This window comes from Mobula hypostoma, chromosome 16 (genome assembly GCF_963921235.1).
Source record: "Mobula hypostoma chromosome 16, sMobHyp1.1, whole genome shotgun sequence".
In the NCBI taxonomy this organism is placed as follows: Eukaryota; Metazoa; Chordata; class Chondrichthyes; order Myliobatiformes; family Myliobatidae; genus Mobula; species Mobula hypostoma.
The window spans coordinates 43647994-43666415 of NC_086112.1; the positions used below are offsets into that span (position 1 = coordinate 43647994).

At 39.4% G+C, this 18422-nt stretch overlaps 1 protein-coding gene across 7 annotated transcripts in view; it reads right to left on the minus strand.

Moving 5' to 3' along the window:
- agtpbp1 (ATP/GTP binding carboxypeptidase 1) overlaps positions 1–18422 on the minus strand; it is a 265211-nt gene that overhangs the window by 64043 nt on the left and 182746 nt on the right. For all 7 annotated transcript variants that reach the window (XM_063068825.1, XM_063068822.1, XM_063068824.1 and 4 more), the window contains 4 exons: positions 13047–13191; positions 10830–10983; positions 5650–5830; positions 1966–2095 (listed from right to left, as the gene is read on the minus strand). In XM_063068825.1, coding sequence (XP_062924895.1) covers positions 1966–2095; positions 5650–5830; positions 10830–10983; positions 13047–13191 — 610 coding nt within the window. The remainder of the gene's footprint in view (positions 1–1965; positions 2096–5649; positions 5831–10829; positions 10984–13046; positions 13192–18422) is intronic.

An 18422-nucleotide genomic window follows, 5' to 3' on the forward strand; every position in this document is an offset into this window, starting at 1 on the left:
GTTTATGTTTCGAATCCTGAAGAATCCATTCCTAGTTTATTGAAATTATTAAATGAATTTGGAAAGTTTTTGGGATATAAACTAAACTTTTATAAAAGTGAAGTATTTCCCCTAAATGATTCTGCTTCTATGTATGATGACATTCCTTTTAGAGTTATGGACTCTTTTAAATATTTAGGTATTATCATCACTAAAAATCACAGACACCTTTACAGAGCTGATTTGCTTCCCTTAGTGGATTTTATGAAGCAATTATTTTGTAGATGGAATCCACTTACACTTTCGTTAGCTGGCCGAATTCATGAAGTTAAAATGATGCTGTTACCAAAGTTTTTATATGTATTTCAAAATATTCCTTTTTTTTTAACTAAGAAGTCTTTTGATCAGGTTGATTCTATTATCTCATCTTTTGTTTGGAATAATAAAAGACCAAGAATTGGAAAATATCATTTACAAAAATTTTAAAAGGATGGAGGTCTTGCTCTGCCTAATTTAAGAATGCAGTATTGGGCCATTAATATACATTATATGTGTTCTTGGTTATATTAGGCTGATAAAAATGAACGACCACCTTGGGCTGATTTGGAATTGAAAGCTGTGAAACAATTTTACTTAACCTTGTTATTAGGAGCTTCTTTACCTGTACAACTGGCCCAATTTTCTAATCTAAATTTATATCCAATGATTAAGCAGTCGTTACGAATTTGGTACTAATTTCATAATTTTTTTAATCTCAAAAAATTTATCCTTCTTAGTTTAATTTATTGAAATTATTTATTTAAACCTTCATTAAGTGATCCTACCTTTTTTCTTTGGAGGAATAAAGGAGTCTATTCTTTCATGGATCTATTCCAAGAAGGCCGATTGATGTCTTTCGAGAAATTAGTAAATAAATACTCTCTCTCGTACTCACATTTCTTGCAATATCTTCAGGTCAGACATTTCTTACAAGAATATTTAAGTCACTTTCCAAATATACAGGATTCCGACCTGTTAGACATTATTTTAAAAATTAATCCTTTAGTGAAAGGTTTTATTGAGAAAGTTTATAATTTACTGTTACAACAGTACAATTATCCTTCACTTAAGATTAAGCAAAATTGGGAAAGACAGCTTAACATGACCTTGATAAAAGAGGATTGGTTGCGAATTCTGAAGTTGGTTAACTCTTCTTCGATTTGTGCCAGTCACTCTTTAATTCAATTTAAAATTGTACATCGTTACTATTTGACAAAGGAGAGACTGTCTAAAATGTTTTCTAATGTTGATTTGTTTTGTTGATCTTCAATAATAAGTAATAAAAAAGATTTTAAAATGAAATAAATTAGACATGTTATGAAAAATTCAATTTGATTTGTTTAAAACAGAGGTATTTATTGTGGCAAGAAACCACAGATCACATTTAACAATAGTTCTGAAAGTTCAACTTAATAGTATTAAGAAAAATTATGGATTACACCTGAGCTGTTACAGCATGAAAAACATGACAGAGAAAGGCACCTCAAGATTGTATTTTCTGATAAATTATTTTAAATGGCTACGGGAAAAGAAAGAATCCCCTATATTAAAACATTTGATTGATCTTTGGAATAAGATAAACGTTGATGATGAAATAAAGAAATCTTTATTAGCAAGGAGAGTAGATATTATTATTCCATGTAACTAAGTTCGAAAACTCAATAAAAAAATTATATTAAAAAAGAAAAAAAAATAGAAGTTTAATGCCTGAAACAAATGCTCCATTTAGAACTCCTCATGGTGATCTATGAATTGAACACAAATATATGCAATATACAGCATAAATGGAGCTTTCTGACTTTGTATCCAAATTTAAAAGTAGAAGATGCGTGCTTAAATAGCACTGCAACTTAAGTTATTTTGCCTACCAATTGGACTTTTTGCTTGATGTGTATGGAATTTGAAATAAAACAATCCAGTATGGTTTCCAGCTCCTTTTCTACATACCAGAGGGGTACGTTGTATACTGGCCAGGTACTGCAGTAAGCCCTTGGTATGGTAAATTGTTGGATGAAGTTCAGGATGAGGGTTTGACCACTGACGGTTGAGATCTTCTCCACTTAATGAGCAACGATGGCTACAAAACAAAATTTAGAAGCGTGAAAATATTTCTTAGTAACTGTACCTTCTTAGGTTTAGCATTCATCGCTTCACCTCTCATCACCATTAAGTATTTTACAAGATGCTAATATAAAGGCTAAAATGTCAGAATCAATCCCAACTATAATCAAATGTTAGCATAATTTTAAAAATAGATTTTTTACTATCTTAATCTGGTGATTTTGTCTATAGTTAATGTAAATGCACGTTTTCCTTGAAATACTTGAGTGCATATCTTCTGAAACAAAACTTTGTTGAATCCATCTGGTTTCTCAGTTGTCATACTTGGAGACGTGTTATTGTTTTGGGGCATTTTTTCCTGTACTCAGCTTCCAGATAAACTCATGAATCTCATAGAAACAAAGATTAAAGCTCTCAAAGATGGGTACTAAAAAGCTGGAGGAAGTGTTTTATACTGCGCTCATCCTATAGCCTGTGCTGGTAAATGTCTATAAAATACACAAATATTCAAATTCATTTTAGGTGCCTCTAGCTTGGTCCTAGCACAGAATGGATAGCAGTTTGAAAAATTCTATTGCCTGACTCGAAAGTGACCAGAAAGTGTCATGAAAGCAAGTTACAATGCAGGCAAGATCACATTAACATTTCCATTTGACTAAATTTAAATACAGAGATTCTAGGCATCTATAAGAAGGCACCAGTTTGTTAAGAGCTTAATTTTTGTTAATATTTGTACAATGTATCATTGATTCCTTGTGTAAAAAGGAGAAAACTATGACTGTGCTTATAGGTGTTTTGGGTTGATGTAGGTAGTCCCTGATGAAGTATTTATTTACTTAGAGAGACAGCACAGTAACAGGTCCTGATGGCCCAAGGAGCCTACACCACCCAATTACACTCATGTGACCAATTAACCTACTAACCCCTACGTTTTTGGAACGTGGGAGGAAACCAGAGCACCCAGAGGAAACCCGAGTGGTCACAGGGAGAATGTACAAAATCCTTACAGACAGTGGTGTTATTTGAACTCGGTTCACTGGTACCATAAAGCACTATGCTAACCACTTTGCTACCATGCCACTCTTTATAAAATTGTCCAGCTTAATTAAAATGTTTTGAAAATTTTCATTTAAAACCAAGGAGTAACAGAAACAAAGGATGAAGTAGGCTTTAAAAAGCTCTGTGCTGGCTTAAGCCTAGCCCTAAGAAGAACTTGACCCCATTCCTGAACATTACTGCTGCACTCGCAAGCTGAGCACCCAATCCAAGAATTCCATAAAATCATTTTAACAGCTCTTATAGATAATGAAAACTTATTAACAACTTGGGTTTTGATCCAGCTGCCACATTTTCTTTGATTACAAAATTAAATTAACATAATAAAAAACACCACCAGTACAATCCATTGGAACAGTGTCTGGCCCTGTTAAAGCTATGCAAATTCTTCCCTGGTCAGTTAAACCACAAAACATAACTCATACAGAAGAAGCACAAGGCAATGATTGTCCACTTTAAGAAAATATTCCACCAATAGGGGACCTCGTATCTACTTGTTAAATAAAACCCCTCAACGATCTAAATAATTTCAGTTATATTGAAATATATAGTTCTCTAACAAAAGACAGTGAATCTCCATAATTCTTCAGAGACTTAAGAGATATTTAAAGAGGATGTAGATAATTTTTTTCAAAGTTTGCAGAGTTGCAGCTTTTTGGATCTCTAATAGACGTGGAGATGAACCTTGGGGCAAATCAACTATGATCATGTTGAAAGGTGGCCTACACCTGCTCGTTTTCCAGTGTGAATTATTGTGCAGACAACTCTACCCTTAATCCATCTGCTGATGAAACACAGTTTTCCGCATATTGTTATCTCTAGAAGATAATCTTCGAAAACAGAACACTCATTTCCTTTACAAACTTGGTTCAAAACCCTCCTGCCCAAATCTCATTTATTCAACACATTTCGGGAAATGGTACCGCAGCATTAAAGCCAGGACCAACAGGCTCCAGAGACAGCTTCTTCCACCAGGCCATCAGACTGATTAATTCACACTGATACAATTGTATTTCTATGTTATATTGACTGTCCTGTTGTACATACTATTTATTATAAATTACTATAAATTGCACATTTAGACAAGAGACGTAACGTAAAGATTTTTATTCCTCATATATATGAAGGGTGTAAGTAATGAAGTCAATTGAAATTCAATTCAATTTGGCTCTCCGGCTTTCAATAAGTTCTGATGAAGCAATGCATAGATTTTAAAACTCTCATTCTTTCTATTAAATCCAAGTTCTCAAACTTCTCTAGCCCTACAACCCATTGAGAAATGACAGTTCCTTTATGCTTTAAATCATTATGCCATATCTCCTGGTGCAAAAACTTGGGCTGTTTTGCAAGTTTAAAAGTGCAATATAAATGCACAGTAATGCTGTTGGTATGAGTATCCAGGGTACCCAAACTCCAAAAGGCAAATTAACACATATCTGTAAACTGCTTATACAATGTGATTCGATATTGGTAACCCATTTCCTAGGTCAAACAGAAGTTCTTAATAGTTCTTAATATTAACAGTATACTTAATATCTTTCTTCCCAATATTTATCCTAACTAATGGATTTACATTTTGCTTTTGGATATGTATTTAAGAACTGTCTTTTGTGGTTTAAATTTTCTCAGCAATATAACATTTAGTACTTACCTTAGTCTCCCAATTCACTTTTGGTATAAAAGTCCCCTTATACCATCTCTCTGCTTTCTTATTGCAGGAGTATAATTCTTAAGAGGCTTGACAGAGTAGATGGAAAGCTGAAGTTACTCCTGGCTGGGAGACTTAAAACCAGGGTCACTGTCTCAAGATAAAGGATCAGCCACTCTGAGGACTAGTGAATCTTTGGAAATCATATTTAGCAGAGTTGTAGAGTCTCAGCCCATGAATATATTAAAGGCAATGATTTTCAGATATAAAGAATCAAGGGAAAACAGAAAAGAAGCACTGAATTCTTTTAGTCATGATGTTACTTAATTCCAGAACAGAACGAGGAGCAGAATATTCTTCTTCTGTTTCTATTTCTTATGATTTATTTTAGAAATCTGGGTTGCAGGCTATAAAATCTGGAAAAATAAAGAAAAACAAAAATAAAGAAACAGAAAATGGTGGAAATATTCAGGAGGTGAGGATGCATCTGCGGTAAGAAAAACAGAGCTAAATTTAATCTTGACGATCATTGTCAGAAAACATGCAGATGTGTCAGCTCTGTTTTGCTTCCCAAAGATGCAGCCCGACCTATTGAGTATTTCCACCTGTTTCTGGTTTCGTCCTTTCCTCTCCATCATTGTCTACACAACACGTGTGCGTATTTTTACAATTTCAAAGAAGTAGATTGGAAGGAGGGATAGGTGCTCAGAGGAAAGATGTGACAGAGAAGTACTAACAGAATTTGTTTTTTAAATTATAAAAATGAAGCACATATTAGGAATATATTTCAGTAGTGATTAACCTCCACTTAATCATCAAACAGCAATATTATTCTCAACTTAAAATGTAGAAAATGATCATCTCACCTTCCATTAATGACTCCATCTGGGTTCAGCATTGGGACTATTTTAAAAATATACGAGTCCCGCAAGCTTTGAGCGGTCAAATTATTGGACATTAAATATTCCAAAGTTCCTTTCATTACCCAGCTGGAGTTACTTTCCCCAGGATGAACGCGAGATGTTAAGAAAATGTAAGGTCGATTTCCTGCAAGAAATATTTATACATTATATTTTTAAAACACTGCCTTACTTACCTATGATTATTTAGTATATTTAATGATAGAAAACAAGGATGTTCCAAAATGTTTCATTGTCCCAAAGCAGCCTTGATGGATGATCATTTCAGGAAAATTGTGTAAGTGCCCAGAAAACATGAAATAATATGGCAATATGATTCATAATGAAAAATCTGAAAATACAGTATGCTTTAATTTTATAAAACTACAAGAGAAGTCACAGTACACATTTCTCTAGAGGTCTTGTCTGTTCGAGTACTTGACATTAAAACAAGGTGACCTTGTGGCCATTTGATGTCGTAGCAAATCGGATACACTGATAGTTCTCCCATTGTCAGGGATCATTCATTAACCGAAGTAAGTGTAATATCATTTAATTCTCATGCTACTGTAGATATAATCATATTCTGCAGAGACTTTCTATTTAATCCCTTTGTACATTTGATAAAATGGTTGATAGTATAAGTAACTAGACAAAAACTTGCACTGAGGTTTTTTTTAAATTTTTTCTTTTCATGTAAACGTTTACACATACAAATAGGGGAAAAGTGGCTACACTAATTTATAAGTACTGTAATGTCTTGGTTAAGATTTCTACTGCTATGCTGTAAGGTATTTCATTTTAGTAGTTTTCTGTAAAAGCAGCGTGTCCTGCTAGTAAAATATTTTGGTTTCAGCTAAAGGGGGCATGTTGTTCAACTTAGGAACGTTGTGTCAGCCAATCAGGATGATAGGATTGGGAGAAGGTTCTGGAGAGAGCTGATGGAGAGAGATTTGTGGCAGACAGTGGTGGAGTTCTTGGTCTTGGCAGGAGATGTGGCAAAGAGAAGATCAGAAGAAGCGCTCATGGGATTCGATCGGATGGGAAGACGCGATTACAAGGAGTGCTTTGCGAGACGAAGGAGTCCAAAGTAGGAAGCTCGACCAGTGATTGGAAATGGCAATTCAGTGCTGTAAGTAATGGTTGTACCTAGCTTTTGGAAGAGATAAGCTCCAGTGGTCATGTGCACATTTAGACTGGTCTAATTGTAATGGGCCCTTTATTTTTTCCCTTTCTTTTCTTTCTCTTAATAACTGTTTGATAAAGTTGAAATTCGTGATTATACTTTCTTTATAATTTTATACTGGTGTTTGATTTGCCATTTCCCGGCAACTGGTAATTCAGTATGGGCAGTACTTACATAGCATTAGCTCAAATCGAGGTTCCGGTAACCAGAACATTCATGTTTGGTTGAACCCCAAATCATACCGACCTGAGACACATATTGTTATAAAGGTGGCTTTCTCGCCGCTGAATCACGTGGCTGTTGGCAGAGTTAGCATCAAGCCAAGTTTGCATGAGCTCGGTGAGAGGGTTTCAGTACATTGTCTGTCAACTAATACTGACAGTTTTGTAAAAGAAGAATTGAACTGAACTGAATTGACTTTATTTCTTACATCCTTCACATACATGAGGAGTAAAAATCTTTTATGTTTCGTCTCCATCTAAATGTGCAATGTGCAATCAATAGTAATTTATAAAAAATAGAAGTCAATGTAATATATAGTACACTCAAATCAGCGCGAGTTCATCAGTCTGATGGCCTGGTGGAAGAAGCTGTCCCGGAGCCTGTTGGTCCTGGCTTTTATGCTGCAGACATCAAAGTTGCTGGTGAACGCAGCAGGCCAAGCAGCATCTATAGGAAGAGGCGCAGTCGACGTTTCAGGCCGAGACCCTTCGTCAGGACTGACGAAGGGTCTCGGCCTGAAACGTCGACTGCGCCTCTTCCTATAGATGCTGCTTGGCCTGCTGCGTTCACCAGCAACTTTGATGTATGTTGCTTGAATTTCCAGCATCTGCAGAATTCCTGTTGTTTTTATGCTGCAGTACCGTTTCCCGGATGGCACCAGCTGGAATTGATTGTGTTTGGGGTGACTTGGGTCCCCACTGATCCTACGGGCCCATTTTACACACCAGTCCTTGTAAATGTCCTGAATCATGGGAAGTTCACAATTACAGATGTGCTGGGCTGTTCGCACCACTCTCTGCAGAGCCCTGCGATTAAGGGAGGTACAGTTCCCATAGCAACCAGTCAAGATGCTCTCAATTGTGCCCCTATAGAAATTTCTTCGGATTTGGGGGCCCATACTAAACTTCCTCAACCATCTGAGATGAAAGAGGTGCTGTTGTGCCTTTTCACCACACAGCTGGTGTGTACAGACCATGTGAGGTCCTCGGTGATGTGGATGCCAAGGAACGTGAAGCTGTTTACCCTCTCAATCCCAGATCCATTAATGTCAATAGGGGTTAGCCTGTCTCCATTCCTCCTGTAATCCACAACCAGCTTCTTTGTTTTTGCGACATTGAGGGAGAGGTTGTTTTCTTGACACCATTGTGTCACAGAGATGACTTCTTCCCTGTAGGTCCTTGTTATTGTTTGAGATAAGGCCAATCAATGTAGTCTCATCGGCAAGTTTAATTAGCAGATTGGAGCTGTGGGTGGCGACACAGTCATGGGTATACAGGGAGTAAAGGAGGGGACTCAGTACGCAGCCCTGAGGGGCTCCTGTATTAAGAGTCAGAGGGTTGGAGGTGAGGGAGCCCACTCTTACAACCTGCTGGCGATCTGACAGCAAGTCCAGGATCTAGCTGCACAAGGCAGGGTCAAGGCCGAGGTCTCTGAACCTCTTGCCGAGCCTGAATGGAACTATGGTGTTGAATGCTGAACTGTAGTCCAAGAACAGCATTCTCACATAAGCATCCTTCTTCTCCAGAGTCTTTTTTTGAAGCAGGCGAGCACTCTACACTGGGAGAGGGAGAGATTAAAAATGTTAGTAAACACACCTGACAGTTGTGCCGTGCACATCCTGAGTACTCGCCCTGAGATGCCGTCCAGTCCCGCAGCCTTGCGACTGTCCACTTGTTGGAAACATCTACGTACCTCAGCCTCAGAGGTGACCAGGTTGCAGGTTGTAGTGGTGGCTTTCCTCGGAGGCTCAGAGTTAGCAACATCGAACTGAGCGTAAAAGCAATTGAGCTCAACTGGGCAAGAGGCTGCGATGTTGGCGGCAACACAATGTTTGGCTTTGCTGTCGGCAATGGTATGCAGCCCTCGCCACAGGTCATGTGTGCTATTCGTTGTGAATCTTGACTCAATCTTGTCCCTGTATTGTTGTTTCGCAGCCTTGATAGCTTTGCACAGATCATAGTTGCTTTTCTTGAGCTCCAGTTGATCGCCAGTGATGTAAGCTCGATGTCGCGCTGTAAGTGCTGCTTGCACAGAACTATTGATCCAGGGTTTCTGGTTCGGATGACCCACCAACTTCTGGGGGACAACATCGCTGATGCACTTCCGGATGAAGCACGTGACTCCATCTGCGAACTTGGAGACATCCTCATCATGGAAGACATTCCAATCGACGTCATCAAAGCAGTCCTGCAGCATGGAGGCCGAGTCAACTGGTACTTGAGTGAGGTATCAAAGTCAATTGGTACTTGAGTGAGGTACCATACTTCCGGTAAGATGGCAGCACATATACGTACTGTAGCTTCTCAGGAGCCAACCAAAGGTGCTTTTTTTTATTTGTTAAGTGTGTTTTTATACACAGTAAGACTATTCTTGACTTCAATAACTACATGAACAGCAGGTCCACCACATCAGTGAGCTGCTCATTGTTCAGAATAGCCAGCAGGTTGTTCAGAGAAGGCAAGTCGGGCCATTGGGCCAAGGGATTTGAATTGGGCCTTCGGGCTGAGGCATTCAAGTCGGGCCGTCAGGCCACAGGTGGAGCCGGACTAGGTTTGGGAGAGCTGACCTGGGTGTAGACCGTGCTGCTGCCTGCTACCTGGAGGTTGGTGCCTTCGAGCTGGCCCAAAGGCGGCGTGTAGTAAATGGTCAGTTGGGGGTGGCTCTCTTGTTGGTGCTGCCCTCCAGTGTTGGATCAGTAGAATTACAGGCTGGACTGACAGGAATCATCAATTTGCTCAGGGTCTTGGACTAAAAATGTGTTTCCTCACGTGACCATTTTTTCCCCCTTTCTCGACATTTTGAATGAGCTTGTATGTTTTTGCAGCTTGGTCCCAGAGGGATGGTCTCATGTATGGTTTTGTATGTTTCTTCTTTTATATTACTGCTAAGGCTAATAAAAATGGCTTTATTGTTATGTTAACTGCTGAGAAAGTGCTTCTCTCTAGCAGCTTGTTTGGGTTATGATTACTGATAAAGAGAATTGTATTCATTTGCTAACCAATTGGGATAGATGTTATTCTTTCTTCTGTGTATGTAAGCTATTGTTTTCTCGGGCTTTGGGGCAGAAGACATGATGGGGAGAGAGAGAGAGGAGACGCGATACTGTAAGCTGGGTGACGGAACAGACCCCGAGAGGGAGTCCGAGGCCCAGGGTTTTCGGGAGGAGAAATGAAGAGGAAGGACGTGCTGAACGCACTCTGGTCGACCACCGTGGTTGGTCCCAGGCAGCGAGTCGAGGGGATCGAATGGTGGAAAGAAGACTCCGTTAATTGAGCTCCAACGGTTGTGCACGAAGTGGTTGAACTCTGATAAGTTTGGCACCTTTTACTTTCCCTTTTATATTGTATCTCTATTAATTACATAGTTCCAGTAAGATTTATAAAGTGTAATCATTTAATCGCCTATGGTGTACTGTCTGTTAATTGGTGGGGCAGGGTACATCACACAGCATCTACACAAACTTGATTACCTAGTTTGGCGGGGGCGAAGGCAGCTTCCTCTAGACGAAAGCGAGTAGAGCGAGCCTGAGGCTTAACCAGGGGCTACAGTTTAAATGACAATTAAACTTGATTTGATTTGAGTGTCTGTGGAATGACACTCCTTAACGGTGAATTTATCTTCCTTTACATTGACAAAAGATAGAACAAGATTGTGACTAAGATCAAATTCAAAATGCATTTACAGCAAAAGTGAATAAACCGTAATGGTGAACTTGAGATTATATTTACAAATTACTTACTGAACTGGTACAGGTTCTCCCAGGACTTCGACTCTGGCATGGATGTAATGGTCAGTACAGGGCAAGGATTACCTCCCAAAGTTTCACATATTGAATCCCAGCGAAAATAAATTTGCTGAGGGTCATGTAGTGTCTCCAGTTTTTGAACATGCATCTTTGTTAGAAAGGAAAGAAAATTCTTACAATCATTTTATTCTTTTACCTTATGTTTCTATTCCGAATTTTCAATCCTTACTGCTGACCTTGTACTCATCAGGACAGATTGCATATAGACGGGAGGAATACGGGTTTATCATTTTACAAAATGAAAACCCCAAACAGGTTTCAGAAGGGAAAATGTGTACAATAAAATTCATGACTTTAATATAAATCACAATTTAATATATTATCAAATTACCTAAGATCAACACTAAAATGTCAAACCCAGGCATTATGCATGCTCTGTAGAGTTCTGAAGTAACTTTCTGAAACAAAATTCTGAGTGACCATGCCAGGCAGTGGCTATGAAGTCTTTCTCCTCGCGGAGGAGTCCAGAGCAATAGGATAATGAGTCAAGAGGGAACTCTTCCCAAAGAGGATTGCGAATCTTTGAAATTTTCTGCACCAAGCAGCAAATGACAATTTTTTTAAGATATGGAAGACCAAGACTGAGAAAAGAATTATGGGGAAATAAGAAAGTGGAGTGGAGGGCCAAAGATTAGTCCAATTATGATCTTATTGAATATCATGACAGACTTGAGGGTCTGGAAGGCTGTTCCTGATTCTTATGTTTGTTACAAAAGAATCTAAGTCACAGGTTTTGGACATCTTAATTGATGTTGGACAATAAACAAGTTCATTTCATAACATCAATGTAAGATAATATGCTTAATGTAGCGTATATGGATTTCAGCAAGGCATTTGATAAGGTACCCCATGCAAGGCTTATTGAGAAAGTAAGGAGGCAGGGGATCCAAGGGGACATTGCTTTGTGGATACAGAACTGGCTTGCCCATAGAAGCCAAAGAGTGGTTGTAGATGGGTCATATTCTGCATGGAGGTCGGTGACCAGTGGTGTGCCTCAGGGATCTGTTCTGGGACCCTTACTCTTCATGATTTTTATAAATGACCCGGATGAGGAAGTGGAGGGATGGGTCAGTAAGTTTGCTGATGACACAAAGGTTGGGGGAGTTGTGGATAGTGTGGAGGGCTGTCAGAGGTTACAGCAGGACACCGACAGGATGCAAAACTGGACTAAGAAGTGGCAGATGGGGTTCAACCCAGATAAGTGTGAAGTGGTTCATTTTGGTAGGTCAAATATGATGGCAGAATATAGTATTAATGGTAAGACTCTTGGGACTGTGGAGGATCAGATGGATCTTGGGGTCCAAATCCATAGGATGCTCAAAGCAGCCACGCAGGTTGACTCTGTGGTTAAGAAGGCATACGGTGTATTGGCCTTCATGAATCGTGGAATTGAATTTAGGAGCTGAGAGGTAATGTTGCAGCTATATAGGACCCTGGTCAGAGCCCACTTGGAGTACTGTGCTCGGGTCTGGTTGCCTCACTACAGGAAGGATATGGAAAGCATAGAAAGTGTGCAGAAGAGATTTACAAGGATGTTGCCTAAATTAGGGAGCATGCCTTATGAAAGCAGGTTGAGTGAACTCGGCCTTTTCTCCTTGGAGTGACGGAGGATGAGAGGTGACCTGATAGAGGAGTATAAGATGATGAGAGGCATTGATCGTGTAGATAGTCAGAGGGTTTTTCCCAGGGCTGAAATGGCTGCCACAGGATGGTACAGGTTTAAGGTGCTGGGGAGTAGGTACAGAGGAGATGTCAGGGGTAAGTTTTTTACGCAGAGTGGTGAGTGCGTAGAATGGTGGAGGCGGATCCGATAGGATCTTTTAAGACACTTTTGGATAGGTACATGGAGCTTTGAAAAATAGAGGGCTATTACTCTAGTAATTTCTAAGGTAGGGACATGTTCGGCACAACTTTGTGGGCCGAAGGGCCTGTATTGTGCTGTAGGTTTTCTATGTTTCTGCTTTCAGTATCTGCAAGAAAAACTAAACAGACTTTCAACATGAAGCTAAGACTTCTTATAGGACTTAAAAATTGTATTTAGATTTTGAAGGCAGCAATGTATAACCACCACACACTACATAACATGCAGGTAACAGCTGCATTACCTACTTTACAAATAAAAATTGCAGTTCAACATTTTATGCACGTTACCTGCAAGGTAGAGTATGTATATGGATAGTGATAAGCAAAGTAGCACACATCATCCTTATGAGTAAAAGTCATTGTAAATGTCAGTGTGTAATACGATTTTCCTTTCTGACCACCTGCTGCAATTGAGCTTCTGGAGAAATGATTCCTACAAAGGAAAGGAATAACTATGTTAAGATATTTCACAATTTGCACTTTTCAGCACATTGATTGCAGATAGATAGCTAGATCATTGATTAATTTTTAGTTGGACAACAATTCATTATTTACCATGTTTGGTTCCATTGGAACGGATTGGATAATCAATTCACTCATATCAGGTTGAAATCTAATTTTCAGAAAGATATTTCACTTTCCTGATTAACATCTTGTACTAAATAAATTACTTGCTCCTTTTTATTAAAACATATTTGCCTCTGCCTTGCAAAACTTCAGAAAAGTTACCTTTTTCGGTTGGATTTTCTTAAGAATAATTTTCTGTTTAGCTTATAAACTGGCTAGGGAACGTAAAAATAAGGAAACATGGCAACTTATTGGTGTTTTGTCTTTAAAGTAAAACTGGAAAAAACACTTCACACCAGTGATTAGTAAATAAATCGCTGCCAATGGAAGCAGGAAGTCAGGGTAGGAGCAAAAATCAGTGCATTTTAAAGGGCTGGCATCTTCGGATGTGTTGGGGTAATGATCTTTTTTCTCCCCAGTATTAATTCATTTATGGTTTCTACTTCTACCACTCTTTCAAGCAGAGAGTTCCAGAGCCCCTGCCCCTTTACTGATTTAGAGCAGCTTTACTGATTCTTCCTAATACCCAAAAATTCCCTGTTCTGACAACACCCTTGTATATATTCTTCACAATATCTGAGAAGCTGGGAACTACAAAGTGGAATAATGTAAACACTCATTTGACAAATTCAGATTGTTCCCAAGTAAATGAAAGGATGACAACTCGTGATAGCCTTGCAATGTCCCAAAGCCTCAAGTATTTTGTGAGTTTAAATCACTAACAATCATGAAAGTGTTACAGCCAATTTGCCCACAAGATGATCAATAAATTGAAATGTGGTAACAGCCAGACAATTAGCTAACTGAAGCTCTAGGAACCTTCCTCTCCTTCAGAACCCATAGAACCTTTTATGTTCACCATGATGGTAAAAGAAATTTTAGTTTAATAACTCATCTAAAGAAGCATTGGTATTTCAGCCTATATATTTGTGTTGAATTTATTGGAAAATGGAGAATGTAATTATCATTGGAGGAATTGACATGTAGCCAGGGGGTAAATATGATTAAAATAAATCCTGGTAAACACGAAATATGCAGCATTTTATTATAGATAATGTTTACACTCGTGCACTAGAAAGGCAGGTTAATAATTACATTTTCTTTAATCATTACCAGTGCCACGTATGTTTACAATATACCAGCAAAATAGAAACCATGGAATCCAAACAAAAGCTAATTGTGCTAAATTGAGCAGTTCAAACCACAAGCTATTTATAATAAATTAGATACTTTGCTTCAGATAAAATTTGTGGTCAGTTGGAAAATGCTGTGCCCAAGGTTTTTTTGGGGCTCTAAACCTCCTCTAATGTATTGTTGTGAACAGAAGATTAAAGTTCTGTTGATAATGTTGTGCAGCTCCCATGCCAATTATATATGCCATCCTATTCTGAAGGTCTGGCTGTTGGACTTTTACTATCTCGAAGGTGAATACAATTCAACTCATGTACTCACCCACCAGCGCCTTTACTTCCTGAGAAAACTAAAGAAATTTGGCCTGTCCCCTAAAACCCTCATTAATTTTTATAGATGCACCGTAGAAAGCATTCTTCTAGGGTGCATCACAACCTGGTATGGAAGTTGTCCTGTCCAGGACCAAAAGAAGCTGCAGAAGATCGTGAACATGGCGCAGCACATCACACAAACCAATCTTCCATTCGTGGACTCACTTTACACCGCACGCTGTCGGAGCAGTGGTGCCAGGATAATCAAGGACACGACCCACCCAGCCAACACACTTTTCATTCCTCTTACCTCCGGGAGAAGGTTCAGGAGCTTGAGGACTCATACAACCAGATTTGGGAACAGCTTCTTTCCGACTGTGATAAGACTGCTGAACGGATCCTGACCCAGATTTGGGCCGTACTCTCCAAATATCTGGACCTGCCTCTCGGTTTTTTTTGCACTACCTTACTTCCCATTTCTCTATTATCTATTTATGATTTATAATTTAAATTTTTAATATTTACTAATGATAACTATTTTTAATATTTAATATTTGTAATCTAGGGAGTGTGAAGCGCAGAATCAAATATCGCTGTGATGATTGTACGTTCTAGTACCAATTGTTTGGCGACAATAAAGTATAAAGTACTGAGAAAGACAGAAGAGCAATCTTAATACTTGTAACACTAATTTACTATTTTCAGGAGTATGATTCCACAGTTAAAACTGATTTGACTGTGGTCTGCAGAAGTTGTTAATGGAGAAAATAGATATTATTAAAAAGATAATTGTGCTGTTAAGTATTAACCTTAAATTGAGTTGAAGAGAAAATCTGAGGATTAGGTGAACAAGTTATTACAAATGAAACACTGTATCTTTAATCAAAGATACTTTGAAATAACAAGGGGAGTGGATCCTTTCTTATTAAAGATTAAAGGTCCCAAGTGTTAAAACCATTTCTAGAAGCACAGATATTGCCTGATCCGCTAAGAGTTCCTCATGTGCTTCTTATCATTTTTTAATCCTCCTCAATTATTGAAAGTGAAAAGACTCTAATGCAAGTATATCCTCTTAAGAAAAGTGGATAATGTTTACATCAGTCAATTATTGCCAACAATGATTAATCTAAACAAAATAGCTAAGCCTGTATATGCTTGTGGATCTTAAATCATTGGAACTGGAAGTTTAGTGACTCGTATTCTGCTAAAAAAAACCTAGCAATTTTACTATGAACTGTAATAAGGGCAATGGAGTCATAAGAGAGACTACAGATGCTGGAAGTCTGGAGTGACATAAGAAATGCTGGAGGAATTCAGTAGATTAGGCAGCAAATATGGAGGGAAATGGACAGTTGACATTTTGGGTTGAGACCTTTCATCAGGACTGGAAGGAAAGAGGTGAGATAGCCAGTATGAAAGGTGGGAGAAAGGTGAATCCAGATGACCAGAATGACAAGCAGATGTGGGAGGGAAAGAGAGGGAATGATGTAAAAAGCTGGGAGATGATAAGTGTAAGTGACAAAGTGACAAAAGCCTGAAGAAGATGGAACCTGATAGAAGAGGGTAGTGACCACAGAATAAGCAGAAGGAGGTGAGGAGGGGAACCAGAGGGCGGAATCTGAGTGAGATGGCTAGACCAAGAGGATGGGGAAGGGGAAAGTGGTGATGGGATCACTGGGATAAGGGAAAGGAAGAAGCTCACAGAGTGTCGTAGAATTTAGAGAAATTGATGTTCATGCCATCAGATTGCGGACTATCAAGGAGGAAAGTGAGGTTCTGTTCCTCTTATCGGCGTCTAGCCTCAACTTGGTATTAGATGCGGCTGTGGACAGACATGTTGGTGTGGGAATGGGAAGTGGAATTAAAATTGCTGGCCACTGACAGAGCCTGGCTATTATAGTAGACAAGCAAAGGTGCTTGATGAAACAATCTCTCAATCTGTATCTGGTCTTACTGATATAAAGGAAGCCACACTAGGAACACCAGATACAATAAATTATACCAAGGGACTGACATGTGAAGATTACCACACTTGGAAGAAGTGTTTAGGGCCCTGAATGGTGGTGAGGGAGGTGTAGGGGCAGGTGTAACATTTAACGTGGTTGCAGGGATCAGTGCTTTGAGGGGAATTGGCAGGGTAGGTCAAACAAATAAGTAAGTCATGGAGAGAGTGATCCCTATGGAAAATGGAGAGGGGATGGAAGAGAGTGGGAACTTATGCCGAGTGGTGGAATCCCACTGGGGACAGTGGAACTAGTAAAGAATGAGATGCTGGATGTGAAGGCTTATAGGTTGGCAGGTGAGGATGAGGGAATCTCAATCCATGCTATATCCGGTAAGGGCAGTATGGGATGAGGACAGAAGAACGGGAAATAAATGTGATGCAGGCTGACTGATAGCAGTGGGGGGGGGGGGGGTCCCGTTTTCTGCAAAAAGAGGAAATCTGAAATATCCTGGAGTGGACAACCTCATCACAAGAATAGATGCAACAGAAATGTCAGAGCAGACAGTAGGAAAATGTATTCTTGCAAACACAATGGACTCCTAAGATTAAGTAAACAATTTTATAATCAGAATTGCAATCAAGTTACATATCACTGACATATGTTGTGAAATTTATTGTTTTGTTGCAGCAGTTCATTGCAATACATAAAAAACTATAAATTACCATGTAACACAGTAAAAAATATTAAATAACTAGTGCAAAAAGGGAGCAGAAAAATACTGAGGTAGTGGTCATGATTTTGTTGTCCTTTCACAAATCTGATGGTGGGGAGGAAGAAGCTGCTCCTGAAACGTTCAGCGTGTGTCTTCAGGCTCCTGTACCTCCTCCTTGATAGTAGCAATGTGGACGGAATTAAGATGGCACCAAGTGGCTGCCTCTTTAAGCTATCTGCGGAAACAGCTTAAATTCCTCTCTTTAAGCAACACACATAAAAAGGGTCTCAGCCTGAAACGTCGACTGTACCTCCTCCTAGAGATGCTGCCTGGCCTGCTGCGTTCACCAGCAATTTTTACGTGTGTTGCTTGAAATTCCAGCATCTGCAGATCTCCTCGTGTTTGCGTTCCTCTCTTTAATGTCTCTTTTTTGCCTTTTCTAGGTGGTTGGGGTTCTATTGCGGTCCTGATCTGCAGCGCCACTCAAACTGCATTTACTTTAACAGCAGTTGAGTTCCTAATCCTGGAGCTCACTGGCCAGCCGTTTTCGGACATTCTCCAGGCGGGGCGTGGATAATACCACCCCCAGGGTGCAACCCCGTGGACAACTGATTCCAGGCTAATGTTGCTGACTGAAGTGTCACAGGAGAAGACATATCAGGATTTTGCTACAGCAGATATGTGGACGGAGGTGTCTGTTGTCAAGCAATTGCATTCTCTCTCTTTCTCTCGATGGTGGGGAGAGTTTACTGCCGATTCTTGAGTCAGAGAATCTCGGAATAACAAGTGACGCAGCAGATTGTAGCAGCATAACAGTGACTGTACTTCTACCCTTTTGCTGCAAAATGGGTGACAACTCTGTCCCTTGTTAGTGAGACAGAGTGAGAGAGTGAGTGAGCGAGAGAGAGAGCGAGAGAGAGAGAGAGAGAGAGAGAGAGAGAGAGAGAAGAGAGAGAGAGAGAGAGAGAGAACAAGAATGCGTGCCAGCCAGTGACAT